We start from the raw sequence: 20562 nt of genomic DNA, 5'->3' as shown, positions 1-20562 counted from the left end.
TCTTATTGGAATTATATTTAGAAGTATGCACATTCTCTTATAGTTTATACATAATATATATGATGTGAAATTATAAAATGGTATAGGGATCGGAATGTGCGGCAGTGAAACTTTTATGATTGCAAAGTTGCATTATTTTCAATTTTTATATTTTAATTATCGTAAATCAAGTTGGTACAGGACGTGTGATATAATTTATTTAATAAAAAGGTTAGTTCCACTTTGGGGCTATCTACAAGAAGGATCGGCTGTAAAGTTTTCAATGTAAATAAAAGGTTCCTGCTCTCCGTTATCATGTCGTAGCCTTTATCCTCTCAATGCGACCAACGTTGAAATCGCACATGCACACTCACACTTTTAATTACAATAGTTAATTGCTTGAAAAAATATATTTTAATCCTTAACCAGCACAATGGGTCCTTAAGCGAGTAGTTCTAAAAGCGACTTACATCTAGGTACAACAGCAGCGACGAATTATGGATATATTAGGTATGCTATTATCAAGAATGTTGCTTGGTCAAGCTGATTATTAGCTGATCTCTCATCGAGGTTTCTTATTTACCTTTTGTTTCTATTTTCCTCTAATTTAAAAATATGTAATTATATTTTCAAAGTTTTTGAATTCTTGTATTCCACCTTGGAATCGTAAAAAAATCTATTCGAATAAATATATGAGATTAATAATTAGGTTTGTGTTTCTCGCACTCTCTCTCTCTCTCTCTCTCTTTCTCTCTCTCTTCCCCTCTTTCTCTCTATCTTCGTTCCAAGCATTATGATTAAAACAAGTAACATATTCTGAAAAAATACATTTTTTATGTTCTAATCACCACGTTCTCTTATATTCAAAACCTCAATTTAATGGATTTAGCGAGGATCCAGTGATTGAGATTCAAGAGTTAATTATCCGTGACCTCGCCATATCAAATGCATAACTTCACCATACTGATTAAGGATTAATGATCGGGTTTCTGCTCTTGTTGTTGATTACAACGGAACGTGCAATACGATATGTTCGTAAACCGAGAATGAATCGGATCGTATATATAGAGTACAGACATATACATATCTGCCATTCTACCAAGAGCATTAAAGCTAAAACCCCTAAAGTTAGATTCGATAAAATCACAGGTTTAGAATTTATAATGTGTCACGAATTGACAGACTTCAACTCTATATTTTCATTGTGTCCACGGAGTAATTACACTAAGATGCCCTTCTTTCTTACCCTCAGTCGTAAACGTAATTACGATGAGGATTCTGTTTCTTCTTCCTTTTTCTTTTCTTCTTTTTCCCGATCTGATAAGTGTAGAGAGATATTTACATGCAAATATACATCAAATTGGAGGAATGCGAACATAGTTACGTGCGTTTCTCAGCCGCGTCGTCGTTTTCGAGGACAGGAAAAATCGATAGCATCGTTGTCGCGTGGATGACCGTAATGATAGTCGTTGATCACGCATTACTACGTTTGATAAGGTCCTTTAGGCATTTAGGTGCGTCGATGATGGAGGGTGCGCATGTATACAAAGATCTACAGATCTGAGAGGCGGGATAATTTACTAGACGCTTAACTTTATTAGAAAAATATCAGATTGGAACGAAAATTCATAGCTATGAACTTTTGTTTCAACCTAATAGTTTTATAAATCTGTTAAAAAATACCGTTTTACTTTCTGTGAAAACCGTAAGTACTTCTCGATTAATTCCTTATTTTTCTCTCTATTATTCTATTATACAATATTAATATTTTAAACATTTTTACATTTCTGATTTTTATATTTTTGAAGACAGTCGCTATGTCACTTCAGGGTTAATTTACATGCTAATACTTGGTTGATAACGACGTTATTTACACAGGTTGAATTGCCTATGATGACCGAGCATCCTTTATTCACTCATGGAGCTTTCGATTAAAGAATAAGAGCTGGGAACATCAAGGAAACATACACAGAGCTTTTCGCTCTCCTCCGCACCCTCGATCAAACGAGCACACAATCGCGCGATATATCATTGATCAAACTTAGATCAATATAATCGGAATTCTAGTCTACATACAAATATACGTATATATATATATATATATATATATATATATATATATCTTTGTTTACATGTGTGTATGTGTATGTATATATATATATATATATATATATATATATATATATATATATATCTTTGTTTACATGTGTGTATGTGTATGTATATATATATATATATATATATGCATACATATGCACATACATACATATAAAAGTAACAATAGACGGATACATATCTTTTCTTTGCAAAATTGTTTAATTCAGGTTTCTCTAAGAACTGTCCTTTCTGTAAGAGAATATGGACTCTTCATTAATTATTTGGTCTCTTCGTTTAAAGCTATAATTATCAATGTTGGAGGTAATTGAATCTTTCGCATTTCAATTTCTTCGCACGTACGCGCGTGTACATGTATTTGTATATATGAAGCTCATGCTTTGATCCATTTTTTTGCAACCAGTAATATATCAGAGCGCTTATATTCTTAAATTCTTTAAATAATGGTAGACATTTAATATCAGGATTATTGTATTTCGAAATATTATTTAAATAATGATTTTGAAAGGTATTTTTTTCAAATAATTTAATAATTTTCAATCAATTCTTTTGTTTCTTTCATATTTTAAATTTGTTAAAAGAAAGAAACTGCCTAGAACTTGCAAGTTACCACTTTTTTTTTTAATTTTATCAAGTGTTGTAAAGTTATGATATTTATTGTATAAATATTTGACAACTGGTTTTCAGAAAATTTCTAATCGGTTAATTTTACTTCAAAAGTTAATCATTTTATCGTTCAAAAGAAGTATGATTTTATGTTTTTGTAAAGCATATAAATGTAAAGATTAGTATCTCTTAGACAGAGAGAGCGGGGGGGGGGGGAAGAGAGAAAGAGAAGTAAATATTACGAGCAATAACAATAAAAATTTACAAAAAGAAAAACAGATGTTAATTAAATCAAATAAGACATAAATGGATCTTAGCATAGACTTCTCTGATAAATATCTTTTCTTAAAAATAATGTTCTGGTGATATTGAAAGCATTGCGCCATTGCCCCTTTGTCGATTAATGTGTAATATGCGAAGTATTTTAAGTAAATACACGTAATTACGTATGCATATATGTACATATGCATATATATTTGAGTACATAGGTAAGTCTTAGGCGGTTGTCAGCCGCTGGTTCCAAGTCTCCATGATTATTCAACACATTCGATGCATCTCGATACCCAAATTTCGACTGAGAGATTACCAAGTATTAGATAACTAATCCATCACTTATTGTGCAACGCAAGAAAATTATCATTATTTTTCATTCTTATAAATATAAAAGAATTATTATATGTTTAAAAAAAATTAACTTTTTCTGCGCTAACAAGATTCATTCCTTTGATCTTTCGAGCGGAACGGATTATGCAAATTTCTTCATTCGTATACACACAATGTAAAATTAATCTTCCAATAATATACCCTTTACTCCGCGTTCACCTTTGCTCGAAAATTGTATAATGTAATTTTTAGAATAACAATTAAATTTGAATAACAATTATTCGCTCTGCGTCAGCGGACGTTCAACCGGAAGTTATATATGTCGTGTAAGAAGATTTTAAATTCTGAGACGCGTCCTAAGAATAAAAAGCGTCGTCCGTAAGTATGTTTAATTACCATATGATTTATAATTATTATTTTATGATTGGTCATAGGATTTGACTTGAGTGTGTTACAAGAGAAAGGAACGTACAAGTCGTTTGGTCGCAGTTCCGCAGCCCATGGCAGATTGACAGGCGAATAACAAAGATGCACGATAATTGGCGGCGATCGCAGGAGAGTTAATATTTCGATTATCGATTTTTCTCACGCAGTTATGCATATTGTATAGATATACCTATTGTTTGCTCGTCCATACATTGTAACCCGGTTGACACGTGCGATAGCGTTCATGCGAAAATCCTGGGAAGGACATAATCTGGGATTATCGATTCGGAGCATACTACAGTTTGGAAATCTATATAGTAATATGTTAAGATATGAAATCTGATATTTAATATCAGATTAAAAGCTATTTTAATGATAGTGAAGTTGAAGAGGTGAGATAGTTCGTTATAGTGTTTCAATGTACCTATCCCTTTTACACAACTCTCATGTAATTGAGGAATAGGTAAATAGATAAAATCGAACACTATAATGCTAAGCATTCAGATCTGGGAAAGTCGTATAGTAAGGCAATGACTAACTTTTAGTAAGCCAGATTTCATATCGATATTTGTAACATTTAAAATCGTACGAAATTTATCTAAATAAAAATATAAAATATCATTCTATCGAAAAATTTTTATCCAGATTATTTCTATTCGTACTTGTGTGATAAAAATATCAATTTCTAAAATAAACTCTTGTATTAGTATTTGCAATTTAACTACATTAAAGCTTACATTATTCTTATCGTTTTGAATACTCGCGCTTTATTAAATTCCAAGTAGAGAACTAGGACTTAATATCGATGTAATATCGACAAGTGAGATAAGATGTGTACGTATATGAAATTTAATTGAACAGATGCGATGTACATCCTACTCTTATTAAATTCGTTAGACTTCGCTATTTAAAACTAAAACTAAAATTTAATTGATATTGATATGCCCCAGTCGATTAAATGAGGAACTGGGAAATAGGTTCTGATTTCTTATGCAGTGCAATTGTAGCCTATAAAAATCGTTGTTTGCAAGCAAAATAAATATGTGTGATCTGGTTCGATTGGTCCCCGAACTTCAATTTATAAATTACTTGTGCAGCCACGTGATGATGTTACAAATTTAAAACATTAAAAGATAGAAACTACATTAATTTAAATTATAATGATATGTACAACTTTGTTCGCTATCTTCATTTACCCTGTAATTACAAATAATGCTACGTCTATAAAATTTTTTTCGTAAAATGTGGTTAAATTAATTGCCGCAAATAAAGAGAAAAGTATCATATTAAAGTCTTTTCTTTGACTAATAAAATAGTAGGTGCTTAGCAATATTTTAAGTCTTGATGTTCGATCTTCTAAGATTTAAGACATAATTAATATTAGAATTATTGCTAAACTAATTTTAGTATTTCCATCCGGTTTCAATAATAAATCTATTTTGACTAATAAAACGAATCTTCGTTTATTTACTCGGAATATTTAGTTAAGATATTATTTATTATTTCAAATGAGATTTAGATTTAATTTTTAAAATCCTACAACATTTTAGTTTGCAATGTGCAATGCATGTAGAAGAAGCAAAAATCGAAATGTAACAAATGTAAAAGATTATAAACCGGCAGCTATCCCAAACAATAAGGCAAGGCGAGTAAATAAATAAATAAGTAATGAAATAAAAGTTTCGTAAATTTAACGCATGTATTAGCTATGCATTCTATTTATTTTTATTTTATCTAATTACTCAATGATGTCGATGAGAGATGAAGCGTTTGATTTATAATCACGATTTTATAATCGTAGCCCCTCCTTTCTATAACGATTGGTCCAGAAACGCGAAGTTGAGAAAGATATCGGTAGCGACGAGGCACGTGCTTCGCGTAGCAACGATAATGGAAAGAAGCCGTGCGGCTTTGCTCTCTAAAATTGACCCGATAAAGCTTTGTCTTGCAGAATGCTCCGGATAATCCCTGACAATACAGGGAATTGTTCTCGCGCGAGAATCTGTTGCACGCATCATTACACAATTGTTCCCACGTTGTAATGAACCCTGATAAGCGATAAAGTCGAAGGATAAAAAAAAATCTTCTCGATATTTCTCTCCCTTCGTAGAGACGGAACCTCGCGGCTTACCCGCGATTAAGTTCCTTATCAAGGGGATATCATCGCGCTTCCGAGTGCCGTTTAAGTGAAAGAATATTCGCAGTCGCGTATAGATAGCTGGAAGTAACGATTTCTTCCAAACCCTCATTTAATTCGTAAATATAGTATATATATATATATATAATTAGTATATAGCCGACTTAATTACACGTGGAGATGGATTAATCATATCTTCTTACATATCTTCTTAGCGTAAAATGTGTGAGATTATTAAACTCTCTACTACTAACATCGTTAATTTTCCCTTATTTATTATTCTCCTTGTCATCATGTGTCACAGACGTTGATATACGTATAATAAGCTTTCATGCGACATACGACGAGCTTGGCCTAAGAAGATACTCGGTCAATAATCGAGAGAGTGCTGTTATAAAGTCCCCTACGCATTCATAAAAATTAATCTAACGGCTCGACTCGCGAAGAATCAGAATACGATTCGAGTTTTCAGGCATCTGTGCGTGGAGAACTTTCGCACGCGCAAGTCTTAAATCGTCGTTTGGAAGAGACATGTGGGCAATGCGAAAATAAATTGATTCTATGAGCAGTAAGCGCACACCTGGCATGTGCGTCAGGGTACTTTGAATCAGCCGCACTTTTTCCTCTACGGTCGAAGAATGATGCGGCTGCAGGTCCAAGACACATCCCGTGTGTTCGCTGTACGATGATGTGATATTGCAAGTGGTCGAGGTGTATAATTTCGAGTACTCGCGACTGCACATTTATCTTTACTACTGAGGAGATAAGATAAACAAACGTCCTTAAGTTCATCCCGAGATTACCGCTTCAGCACTCTATGGTGAACAGAAGGCGCGAACTACGCTTAAACGACTTTGGATAAACACTTCCAAGGCGCCAAGCTTATCCACAGACTAGAAATGTGCGTATCACAGACGTTTCGATCTATATAGGTTTTGATAACGCGGAATTATTTAGGATTAAATTTTTAATGTTTGTTCTTGCTCCTCGCTGATTTTAAATAATATCCAAAATTAGTAAAGTCATACGCGCGTGACTAACATTGAGATATTCCTTGGAATCAAATATAATATCGATGTGTATACGACTTTGGCAATGCTTTTCGAATATACGAATATATATTCGCTGATTAAAAATGTCAAGTTAACCTTTCGTTATTCGCAAGTACTTTTGTATTATAAATGTTTTGCATTATAAATGTTATTTATACACATTATATTAGCGCAAATTATTCATAAAAAAATTTGCATTTATTTTTATCTAGAGAATGTATAAAATATTATCAATCTTCATTTAATTGTAAATCATTAAAGAAAACAATAAAAATTGAGATATATATAATGTTAAAATGTCAAAAATACTTCCCACAAATAATAACATTTAAAAACATGTGAGTAAACTATATCCACTGCAGATACATTAAATGGTCCCTTCGTAGATAAAAAAAAAAATGGAGATATGTATACGTTTATCCGAGTGATATAATAGTAAAGATTTTAATGATTTTGTTAATTACAGATTTTTTTCTTGCGAGTTAATATCTTTTATACGATTTAATATCAGATATATTTAGATAATAGATATGAAAATAGCTCATGAGATTTTATTCTAAACGTATCTATTTCATATTCATCAGTTAAACTGCGACATTTATAACCAGTTTTATGATTCGCTTCTGATTGATGTATGATACTTTATGTTACTGCTGAAGTTACAATTGCTAAGATAAAATATTTTATGACACGATTTTATAGTTTCCCGAGAGAAATCTGATCAAAATTTATATCAACGATATTGAAAATAAGTTTAATGAAGTGACATATACTCAAAAGTAAATGTTCGTTTTTCTTTCAACGTTAAATCGAGATTTCTATCTGTATATGTATATTTCAAATTATATTATAAAATTAGAAAAACTTAGACTTTATATCGTATTTTAATAAGTAATAAATGGGAAAATGCCGTTTCCTATGTCTCTGTTATGTACAGAGATAAGCAAACCGTGGAAGAGAGTGCGAAGTGGAAGGAAACGTATGTGTTATTATTACGCATTTCACCGAAAATATAATTAATTGAATCTATACAAACGATTTATATACCCAAGCTCAAAATATTAATATTGATATTAATTGTCCTTAAATTGCACGTTACATCAACGTAAGATGTTCCATCGTAAGTAAAGATGTGCAGTGAATTTGATTTTAATTTATAAAAATTCAACTCTGAATTCTCGCTGTCCCAAATTAGTATTAATCTACATTTCTAATATCGAGAGGTAACGAAATTATCCACCAAGCCACGTACATCTTAAAATACGATACAAAGGGTGATCAAGTTTGATTCGAACCTTACTTCTTCCTCGAAACATTATAAAAAGACACAGATTTAAACATGCACAAATATTTTTTAATATCTACATATGTAACATCAGATTGATTTTTTAGGGAGATTTTTAAAATACTGAAAAATGTATATCGAGCAGATCCATTATGTTGAAAGTTAATTGATATTTAGCACTTATACTTCACACAGTACATTTTATTCGAGAGATGTCTTGGAAAGTCCTTAGGACATTCAGAGAACATAGAGACGTAGATCTAAAGGTTTATGCTGTATGAAACCATTTATCAACGTGCTGAGAAATAAGCAAAGTTCGGATCAAACACGAGTTCGATTACTCTTGCGCGGTTCCTATAATACAAGTAGCAAATATATTCATGATCTCTGAATTCTTCTAAGATAAGTATCGCGTGAAAGTATCGCTTATAACGAACAGGGATAGAGCGCACGCGATCGAAAAACTCGCGCTCTCCCGTTTTACTCCGACTTACTTGTACCTATCGCGATCTCCTGGGAAGTCGCAATGGCACCGTCGATCCCGGGTCGACACGGCGAAACACGCTCGACAACGGGAGAGTAAAATGTTCGGGTCCCGACTTGGGAGAAAGTCGCTGGATGAAGACTAAAGGCGAGATCGCAGCGGATCACACGAGGAGCTCCTTGAGGAAGTCCTCGGCAAGCAAATCCTACAAGTAGTCATCGACGCGTTCGCTCTCGTCCGGCGGGCTAGGCTCGCTTACACTCAGAATCGGCAAACCGAAGTGTTGGACCTCGATACTCGACTCCGTAGCTGCCCGTCTCGCGTACTCGCAGCTTTTCATGTGCCGCTCGATATCCGCGCGTCGGTGATAATGATGGTGCCGTAGTGGACGAGTGGCATCGGACTCGTACGATCGCCGATAACACCTGCGGGATTTCCGTGGAATTAATCGATGTTGATCTAAAATCTAATTTTAAAATCTAATTTTGACTCAAATCAGTTCCCCTTAATATTCAGCATTTTTTTTCTTTTAATTAAAATCTTATAATTTAAAGTGGGGATAAGTGGAATAGGATGGAATAATAAAGGAAATATTAAAATATATAGTTTCAAAATTATGAAATTGTCACTAATAATAATATTATTGTAATAAAAACTGAGAATTTTTGTTACACTTTTGTAATTAGGTGTAATCATATTTTTGTAGCGAAATAAAGTTGTTATCTGATATTTTCATTAACGTTTTTAGATCTTCTATATACGTTATCAAACAAATTTAAAAAATGCATGATTAAACGAATTTCGATCTGCAATTGATTAAAAATTATATGATACTGAAAACATGACTAAAATTTTGTATCTGAAATTTATTCGTACATTTGACATCTATCCTGCGATTTGCAAAATATGTAACTATTATTAAACCTAGTTAAAAACTAGTTATAAAAGAATCTTTAGAAATATACTTAATTTATTACATATATATGTGCACGTGCTGGTATTGTTGACCTTGCACAAGGTTCGACAAAATACGATCAAGTTGTTATTTTTTAACAGACAAGGGAGATATTTGTGGGACAAGACGACGTCATCTACAACGCTGTATTTATGACCGACAGCTTCAGGGAAACACTTTAAGTTATAAATATCGAGCGTTTGTTAGGTATTCATAAAGTGATGCATTTTACAGACATACAGGTCGTAGATACTTGTCAATTATCGCGGTAAGATCCCGCGGTTATCAGCTGCACCGTTAATATTTGACTGTGAATCTTTATCGAGAACGAAAGAGAGTCAAAGTTCGACGAAGGCTACCGATGGCCTTCGTGTTCTTAGATTAGAGTCGAATGAAACCAAGGATGATCTTTACCGCTCGTCCATGGAAGCAGGTTGTCGCACGGGGCATCTGACGTACTCGTGGCTTCCGCCGGTGCGCCATCCCCCAAAACGTCTAGTGACTAACGACGAAGATGCCACCGGAGAGTCCCTGAAACATAAACGCGATCGTCCTTGATGATGACAGAAATTTCGATATTCGAGCGTTTTGTGTAACTTGCAAAGTGATATTTGCACATCATGTGCGATATTTACACTTGCACATATCAAAACTTGCGATTTAATATATTCTCGGCAAATATATATGGATGAGCAAAATTTACGAATTACTAGTACAAAATCAAATTCGACGTTAAAGTTAGTCGACAAGTAAAGCCAATAAATGTAATTCATGTCTTGTGCGTTTAATTTGGATCTGTAAAAAAAATCTGTTTTCCTTTCCAACTTTAAATATTCACTATCTTATGTGATGACCAAAAAGAAATTGTTGACAAAAATATAAAATACAATCACTTACTGATTATTAAAAGTAAAAATCTGTTATTATTTATATACACTGAAATTGAAATTGTAACATCAAAAAATAAACATCTGATTATCATTTATGTATTATCATTAATGAAAATTATATAAACAGATCATCACACCAGCATCATAAATAAATGGAATTTGGAATGCAATGTTACACAATAAAGTTGGCTGCGTTCAGCAGACAAAACTGATCAGTGAGCACTCAATGATTTAATATATTGATTTCTACATTTAGATCCAGTAAAGAACTAAAGACGACACCCAATCATATTAAAGAGATACTCACTGATCAGTTTTTTGATATTTAAATTATAAATTATCATAAAATTTAATATTTTTCAATAAATTATACAATAAACCTTTTAAAACTTTAATCATTTGTTTACATTGTTCCCCCAACATATTATAGATTTTCATCCCAAAATTTTATTCTTGATATTGCAATTTCAATTTCCAGCAGTGTACTATCAATTTAAAAAAAAGTTGATCAATAATGCAATCACTTGCTAATTAAAAAATAAAAATCTGTTATTAAAGTGTATATATTATCAGTTTAGTAGTGCTGTAATTTTCATTGATCCTAATCTATAAGTAAAATGTCTGTGTGCTTTAAACATTACATAACTACCCTACTGTGATCATTGTCGCTTGAACTTAAAGCATTAAAACTGTTAATATCAAATAGCGTATATTCATCTCTGTCCTTCTGATTATAGCTCTGCGTAAGCTGTGTAAATTAAAAAAAAATTTAAGTAGGTGTTTTGTCAAAGACTGATCAAGATATCACGTCAATTACGCCGCGGGAATTTACGCCAGGTAACGTTCTCGCTCAGAATAGTCGCTCGGCGACGATAGTAATCACTAGATAGAGAGTTCTGAATGTCAAGGGAGATAAAGTCGGCGAAGGAAAAATGACGCGCAACTTGCGTAATTACGAACAAAATCAAGCTAGGGCCTAGAAAAGGAAGTTTGCGTACCTACACGTCGCTTGCACGCGCCGCACTTTTATAATTCATAACTTCATATAACGGCTGCGTGTAGCGACACGTGCATGTAACGTTGACATTATGGAAATGATGTGATGTTAGAAAGCAGAACGTTCGCCATGGAACGTATCCAAACAACGTGCGTGTGTGAGCGATTGTAGAATTTAAACGACCTAAATATATACTCGGGAACGTTCTTACGGTATGCGAAATCGTTGCTAAATCACATAGTCGCGTTCCAAGAAAAGACATCCTAACTTGGACGGTGCAACATGTTGCCGAAAGGAAACGAAAAGTTGTCACGAGAACGATTACAATTACCGTGCCATACGATCGCGATATATACGTAGTATATGAAATTAAGCCCCAATATATAATATTTTGATAAGAACGAAAAATATATCTCCAAAATATTTTACATTAATTTTAAGGATAAAATATATCCTTTCTAACAAAAAAAAAACTGATATTTTTATAAATTCTTAAAAATCAATCCCTGATAAAAATTATTTTATAATATAGAAGAGATAGAAAAATTATTTTATAATATAGAAGGGATAGAAATGAAACGTGCAGATATAACTAGAGCCAACAAATAACTAGAAATGGTGGAATTTGTTAGTGGTCTTATATCATACATAGCTATGAGGCTGATATCGGATTCTGAAATGATTTATGATCGATTTGTGATGGAGATGAGACGCTGCGAGTATTGTAGCAACTATATTAACTCTCGCTATTGCCTAATGTAACTTTCAGGTCCACATATCGACTTTATTATCGTTTTATTTCGTTGTTGCATTGCTTTTTGTGCTATTACAGCTCTGTGTATGAAGTTACGATATAAAATCCAATTTCTATTTTGTGTCTTCAGAGAAGTATGGATTTATTATCAATTTATGTATGTATTTCTTATGTACTTCAAAGCTTTTCTGAACGTCCAGCAAACGAAGGGAGCAGTAAAAGATAGAGGATTGATCAATTTCACAATTTCTATTTCGGTTCACGTATATTACATACGAACAGTAAATGTTTGAGTTATTAATCAGATTTTTGCATAGCCTTAATAAATTTAAGCAATCAATTTTATATTAAAAATATTTTTTGTATGATCTGACTTTTATCTTTAATTTATTTAAGAATTTCGTAAATTTAGATGAATTCTTGAAAGATTGGCATATTTAATTTCAATTTTCTATATAAATTAACGCCTATTTATCAACCGATGTCATTTTAAAAAATATAATTAATGATATATTAAAATATTATATCACTGATAAAAATATAGATACTACAATGAATATAGAATATAAATGATCTTTTTATGTGAGAAGTTTCAATGTATTCAAAGGTAGAAGATAAAACTTGAGAAAATTCTTTTTATATTTTATACTCGTATAGTAAAGTGTATAAGATAAAAAATTCAAAAGAGGATAGAAGAAGAAGAAAAAAATATATCTAAGTATAGATATATCATAAAATTATTATAATATATTTGATCAATTTGGAAATATTCTCCATTCAATAATTCAATGGAAATGAATCATTACAGCACATATTATATTATATTAATCGCGCTTTAATTCGTATTCCGATATGTTTGATTCCTATGATACATTTATCCTATTTATAATAAACTGTAAATAAAAATAAATAAATTTAAAATTACATTATTCATAATTCAATTTAGTGTAATGATCGTTACAATCAATGTTGAAATAAGAATTCACGACCCAATTTACCGTAACTATGTTGAAAAATTCCAGTGTTGGAAATGATGTAAATATAATTTCAAAAAGCTCGTTAAGTTTTTTAGTATTAAAAGGAATATACTAAAATTACGTCGAAATAGTTTTTTAATTTGAAGCAAAAATGTTTTTCATATATGATGATCTCATCATATATTACGTTATAACATTACGTATCAACATGTAAAATTAATAATTTCTAAATAAAGAAAGAACCAAAAGATATGACTTTTCAGTAATCATCTTCTCTATTGACTATGTAGTTAAAATCGTAGTTAAAATTAATCTCTCTCTCTTTCTCTCTCTTCTTGTTTAATTATTTTCTGAAATGAGTGTTTTATATGATAAAAGCGAATATAGTTCATATAATTCTTTAGTTACCAATCTTCTTTACACAGAACTTCCTTTAAATGCGTTTTGATAGCAAGATGTAATAGAGCTTTAATCAGATACATATATATATATATAGATTAACATATATATTCTGATAATTACAAAGAGAAAGAGAGAGAGAGAGAGAGAGAGAGAGAGAGAGAAATAAGCTTATTCAGTATATAAACCATTCTATTTTATTCTCGGGTAACTTTAACTGCCGCCCTTGGCAGTCAAAGAATTAAACATCCCACGCACGTCGTGCATTCTTGCAACCAAGACCGATGCAAAGATCGCTGACGATATCATCGCTGATGCTAATCGCTTGATGATAGCAACGTAAGAATACACGCAGCAGAGCGTTGCGAAAAGCGAGAAGGTCGAATGACTGCCAACAGAAAGGGTCGCAAAGTAGCGAAGTCATTTACATGCGAGGCACGGGTCAAGTGGGCATCGCCTATACTGAAATTGTGATCGATAGCTGGCTGGCCAACCGCGGGGTCGTACATCGGCTTGCACCGCGGATCGAAGCTCGTCGCGTTCCCGCAACGATGTATCACCGCGTTTAAATTCCCCGGACCGTCATTATCGCTCGTTCAAGGGGCGAGAGTGCACCTGACGCGAGCTACGGCCAGGTCGATGCATTTACTCTGTGTAAGTCGCACCCCCGGCGATCTGCATTTCTAACAACTATATAGATCGCTCCGAGTAGTATCGGCAGCGAAACTGGCCATAGGATAAATTAAAGTGGAGATGTTGGTATCGATATCAACTACTTCAGGACTATTAAGCCTGAATTTTGAAATGTTTAATTTATCAGGGTTAATTAGATTCAAATATTAGTTTAGAAATTGTGAAAATGGATTTTATACTCTCGAAAAAAGAAGAGAAAGAAGTAATGTTATATATGTAGAGATTTCTTGATGATATAGAATTTCAATATAATTTATTCTTCCGCATATTTCATCGATGTAATTATATTACTAAAAAAAATTCTATGACATCATCTCTTTCCCTATAATTTCTACATTATCACGCATTGTATTTATGTTTCGAAAAGTTAACATGACAACTGATACTTTGAGGATTAAAATTTTCGTTTCGTTCTTCATTAAAGATATATGTGTTATTATTAAAAATGTAAAAATTTCATAGATTATTCTATTATCACGTCTGAGCTTCTGTGTAAAATTTGAACATAATTCTTTTATTGTAGTTTAAAAGTCATTTAATTTTTTATTTGCCTTTCAATTCAAATTGTTTATGTACACTAATAAAACTTTAATAAATGTTCATGCAAAAGTTCATTCGGATCCACTTATTCACTTAAAAGTTATTTTATTAAAACTGTAGCAATAATGATAATTGCGTTGTAAAAGCTATTAAGAGTTAAATACTTTGTTTTGTTTTTTGCACTTGGTTTCTGGGTTTATTTACAATAAAATTTTTTAACTGGTACAGTTTTTTGATTAAATTTTTTACTGATATTTTTAGCTAATATCATACAGCCGAAACATCCTTAAATATATTCCTCCATTTGAGAATGTTCTTTTTTGATATATTTTATTCTCCACAACATTTTATTACATTTTATTTATCTGATACTTTAAATATGTGAATGAATGATTTTATTCACATTTTTTAAATAGCTCTTCACAAGATCTTTAAAAATCCAGAATTATGAGGTGAAAATTTTGTGAATTGAGATGATCAATTTCAATGACAGGAGAGAAAATATAACAATTTATCTCAATGCTAATATAATAATATCAATTTGCAAAAACGTAATATTTCACTTAAAATAGTTAAAATTTTTACATTCGATTGATACCGTTATTAATAATTATATCTTTACAGGTTTAAACTGGTTAACTGTAAATATTTTATAGATCGCGTCGATCTCGAACAACAGAAAATTTAACATTCTGAAATTATATCTGCACATGAATATGACGTTTAATTTGATATAAATGTCAGTGAACACGAGCGTTAAACTGTATTTATATTAAACGAACATGAGTTGTATTCTTAACAAAGGAACGATGGTGTTCCATGAAATTATCAACATCATCGACGCGAAATATTACGATCGCAGAAATATGTGAAAATATGCGTAAATGCGTAATTTAATAATTGTTGCAAGAACACATATACAATATAAAATTGGTATAGAAGGCAATTGCGATGCATGCAGCCGAGCGTGTAGTTTTATAAAATTTGCAAATTTGTATACATTAAATAAAACACTACTGTTCAAAAATATTTATCCACTCTGCCGTTCTTAATTAAATGAAGAAGAATGAATTTCCATTTTTTTCTACTTTCTAGATGTTAGACTTAATAATGTTTAATAGCTACAAATTTTTAATTCTACATACAATATAAGAATACGATAGAACTATAATGGAATTCAGATATATAAAAAAGACTAGTAACTAAAGTACTATATACATACAAAAATTGAGATAGTCAAATACTTTTTGAGTGGTAATGTATATCCATCAGTTATGACTTCACGAGATGCCTCGTACAACTTGCGATCTTAATTTGAATAACAGATTATGGAAGTTCGACTTCGCAGTCAATTTTCCCTTCTGTCACTGAAATTGAGATTCGCTCAATTTACAAAATTTTCATCTCATAATTCCGGACTTCTGGAGATCTTGTAGAAAGCTATGAAAATAAAACGCGCGAATTTACATTACAAATGAGAGTTATTATTATTTAGCATTTATATGAATAATATTTTTCCACGAAATTGCTGCAATGCTGTCATAATTTTTGTTTACACGAGTGTAAGTGAATATCTACAAAAAAAAAAATATTATAGGACGACCGTGCTTTTTTGATGCAGCAATTGAAATGCAATACGCGTACGGGAGCACGTCGAGGAATACTACTTGTACATACATCCCATGATGGAAGAGCGCCGTTTCGGTGATCTCTATTGTATTATACAAGTGCTCGTAAAATCGTTTCGAGATTTGTGAGCAAAAACATTTGATAATAAATAATAAGAGAACGAGGAGAATGGATAAAGGACCGTTCGTCTAAAATCACAATGCAGTTCTACGGTCAATATGAATTTATTCCCCGAACGAACGTATAAGTCTTTGACAATCGTTTATCATTCTTCTATGATTTCATCTAATCATATAATCGTATACCACATAACAGATTACTATTGACGAAACAGGATAAAGAAGCGTGTCCGTCCAAGTTGTTGATAAGGGTGATTTATAAGGGTATCGTCTCCACGCTGTAAATGGCAAATGCAAATTTCTTAGAGAGTTTACTTTGCTTTCAAGATAATGTTAAATATCATATTTAACTACGTGTAACACGCGTAAAGGCTACACATAAAGGCATATATAATTCTGTTGCTGTAAGCGAGTTAGTTCAATCTGGTTTGAACACATGAATATTGCATTGGAATTAGAATGTCAAATATTGTTTTGAATATTCGCTTAATCATAATTGCTATGAGCGTGGAATCTCTTCTGATAATAGCAGAAATTGAATAATATCGAACGCTGAAGTAACTGACAAACATAATACGTTGAAATTTGAGAAAATTAATTTTAGTTCTCTCTCCATAATAGTCCACACGAAATATTTTATGCCGAGGCGCAACGCTTTTAGCGTGGCTAAAATATCGGGTCAAAGGAACAAGAAATTAAAATCGGTGCATAAAAGCGACTCTTAAATTTAATTTACCTTGAAGAAGGCTGCTGATGACTAGGATCCAACAGCGACGTTTCCGTATTGTCCTTCGTTGCACTCTCGAGACTACTCTGCCTCCTTGAATCCTGATCCTCGGACTTGTCGTCCTGATTTGGCTTCAAAAAAGATTCCCGGTCGCCTTCGGTACTGTCGTCCTTGGAGTTCCTTCGAGGATCCTGGCGATTTGTTGACGCGAGAGGTAAATTATCTGCACTGCGAACCTTACGGCACAATTTGGACGTGGACCCGTGGCGTCGCAGAAATTCCTGAAATCACAAGGCGTCGGACGTGCTCAAAGTGATGAGGCTTTTAATAATTTCCTTTTTTTTTTAATAGAATTAGACTTCTCATGGATATTTTTTCATGTTGTGCGCCATTTAGTGTAATACGAGTGTAATGTGGTAGCATAAGATAGTGACGTATAAGTAAGAAAAAGAAGAAGAGTATAACGTTTATAAAATTGAAAGGTGTAACGTTTCTTTGAGAGAAATATGTTTACCAGTAAACATCAACTAAAAATAATATATCAATCCCATACACACAGCACAGATCATTCCAGCAATATTATAGTAACGTTGCTGCAAGGGATAATTTCGTACTTAACAATATAAATGTAATGAGTATAACGTATGTATTATATAACAGCCATATTGTTGAGTGTGAAATTATAACATTGATGTTACTTTTAGTTGATGTTTACAGGATTATTTTTATTGTAAATGTGTGCTGTGCTTGTCTTCCTTCATGCACGAGATTAATTTCGATCTTCGAAATACGGATTAAAAAACTGCTAATGGCGACGCAATATCGGGTATGTATTTTTTTGCGAGATGATCGATTTTGTGTCACGAACGCAACGAAGCGAATTCGGGCTGATCAACCCGTGAACTCTCGTGGGCGTTTCGCAGGAATGAAATAACATACCGATATATAATGCAAGAAGAGCACCGAAGTATTAATTTATACATTTGTCTTGTAAATTCGTAATTTGTCAGAAATTGGCAACGATTGATTATCCGGACAATTTAGTCTGTCAATTCCGCGTGCTGTTGCAGAGAATACGCTGAATGCAGCAAATCGCGTGTGCAATATCGACCTTGAAGAACACCAAGCAAAGAATCTTGTATTATTAACGATATTACTGTGCTAGTACTGTGCCAATTGCGAGCCAATTGTCGTTAGTAGTATTGTGCCAATTGTGACAGCAGAGTGTCCCAATATAATGTGTGTGAAAATATACAAATAAATTTATTATGTAATTATATATAAATATATATAATATATAAAGTGTATACGACAAATAGTAGATAGACATCGAGTGCCGACTTAGAATGAGAGAAACGCGATTTGGAAATGTAATACACACATCGTTCATGCGGCGAAAATGAATTTGTCCATTTCCTTACAAGTAATCCACGAACATATCGATCATCTGATGCTACACTTCGCCACAGACTACCTTGAACTTTGACGTTTGAGGTATCTCTTTCGCACGAACTCTTTCGTGTTCATTATTTATTGAAATAACTGTCGCACCGAGGGATATGGTTATTCCCTTCGACTTGGTTGCGTTAAGTTAACAATATATGCCGAAACGCGCAATCTGAAACTATAACAATCGTGTAACAATTGTGCAAAGTGGGAAGGCAATGTCGACGGGTGATTGTTCATACGCGGAAAGTGATTTCAATTTTGGAAGGCAATTTGTCGCAGTGATCATGATTAATAGTCCGCGAGCGAGCTGTTGTGGTAAAATAATCAATCACGACAATCGCGCGATATTTGTTCTTGTAAAAAAAAAAAAAAAAACACGAAATGAAATTAATAAATTTTTGCTTCACCTTTGTCTCGTCAAGTTTAATGACTCGCTGTTCTTTCATGTATAATTGGAATAGACTTTCGTACGAAAAACGCAGCCATTATTTACCATGCAAAAGGTTGGTATACGTGATCTTCAATTTCCACAAAGACAAGAGACACGACGACGTTATTATTCGACGATTCTACTCTAATGATGTTATTAAAATTCAACGTTATCTTACTATAAAAATTTAATCAGTTCACGTTATCTCATAATTCTTAGAAATTCATGTATTTCTTTTGCAATTTAGATTAAATTGAAACATTAGATATTTAACTAAAAATGAATTATAAAAATTATAAATTTATATATTTCGTTATTATAAACTATTGTTTTAATATATCTTATTTTTAAGGATGTATCAGGTGTATTGTCTCTGTAAAAAATAATTGGAATTGGAAATTTATACTTTCTATATAAAAATAAATGTTATTTGCATATCAAATAATTAAATAAAATTAAACTTTATATTTAACAATTTGATAATTTAAACTACAATTTTCTCATTTTATTTTCATTATTTTTTAAAAACGTATTTATTTCTAATTAAAATAATTTTTTATCCAAGTTCTAATCGCTGCCAGATTTTTTTGTGTTACTTTCAAATATATACAGTTTATAATTTTTTCATAATTTTTTCATTTTGTTAAAAAATACGTATACATCCTTAACAATAGTCCCATTATGCATTATATATGCATATGATATGCATCCATATGATATGTATCGCCAGTATGATGTATCATAAAATACGAACCAGCTTGAGTTCCAGGATACGCTGCACATATTCAAATTTCGACAATTTACTTCTCAATCATTCTATTCTCGATCACCCAAGTGTCAATCAAGACGTAAATTCAAGGAAAGTTACAGGTTATTACAGAGAATCGTTGTAACAATTTGTAGCATGTAGTTAAAGTTAAACGCTATCCTTGGAACTCGCCTACCGGTTCCACTGATTTCCGATTTCAATCTTCCCAATTGCTATAATCGGAAACTGGCCTCATGGGTCGGCACGATTACGCGGCAGCTACGCGACGGACTTTGCGTTCGCTCCACCTCTGGAGAAGGTCGCGGCGAAATCGCGCCAGTCGATCGATCGAGTCGGTTCGAGGACGCGGCTGTCCACCTCACGTAATCCATCGATCTTTCTATGTGGATTTTTCCCGGCACGATTACTTACCTGCGATAGGAAGCCGGCCACGTCGATGGCACTGTTGACGCGCGGCCTCGAGGTTCTCGGCCAGCCTAAAGCTCCGCCGCTGTCTAAGGAGTCCACGTGATGGCTCGACCAGTGCAGATGCTGGAAATTTCAGTCG

At 32.7% G+C, this 20562-nt stretch overlaps 1 protein-coding gene across 12 annotated transcripts in view; it reads right to left on the bottom strand.

The window, feature by feature from the left end:
- Positions 1–132: 132 nt before the first annotated feature.
- The window catches only part of LOC105153894 (uncharacterized), a 125718-nt gene continuing 105288 nt past the window's right edge, over positions 133–20562 (bottom strand). For 11 of the 12 annotated variants that reach the window (XM_087408407.1, XM_087408399.1, XM_087408409.1 and 8 more), the window contains 4 exons: positions 20427–20546; positions 17377–17648; positions 10057–10173; positions 133–9112 (listed from right to left, as the gene is read on the bottom strand). In XM_087408407.1, the coding sequence (XP_087264533.1) occupies positions 8893–9112; positions 10057–10173; positions 17377–17648; positions 20427–20546 (729 nt within the window). In that variant the 3' untranslated portion in view covers positions 133–8892. The remainder of the gene's footprint in view (positions 9113–10056; positions 10174–17376; positions 17649–20426; positions 20547–20562) is intronic. The other variant, XM_087408410.1, reaches the window with a different exon arrangement.

Source organism: Acromyrmex echinatior, chromosome 8, assembly GCF_024713525.1.
Source record: "Acromyrmex echinatior isolate Ae372 chromosome 8, ASM2471352v2, whole genome shotgun sequence".
In the NCBI taxonomy this organism is placed as follows: Eukaryota; Metazoa; Arthropoda; class Insecta; order Hymenoptera; family Formicidae; genus Acromyrmex; species Acromyrmex echinatior.
The sequence above is the reverse complement of the archived record's forward strand: the minus strand, read 5'-3'. Positions and strand labels throughout refer to the sequence as shown.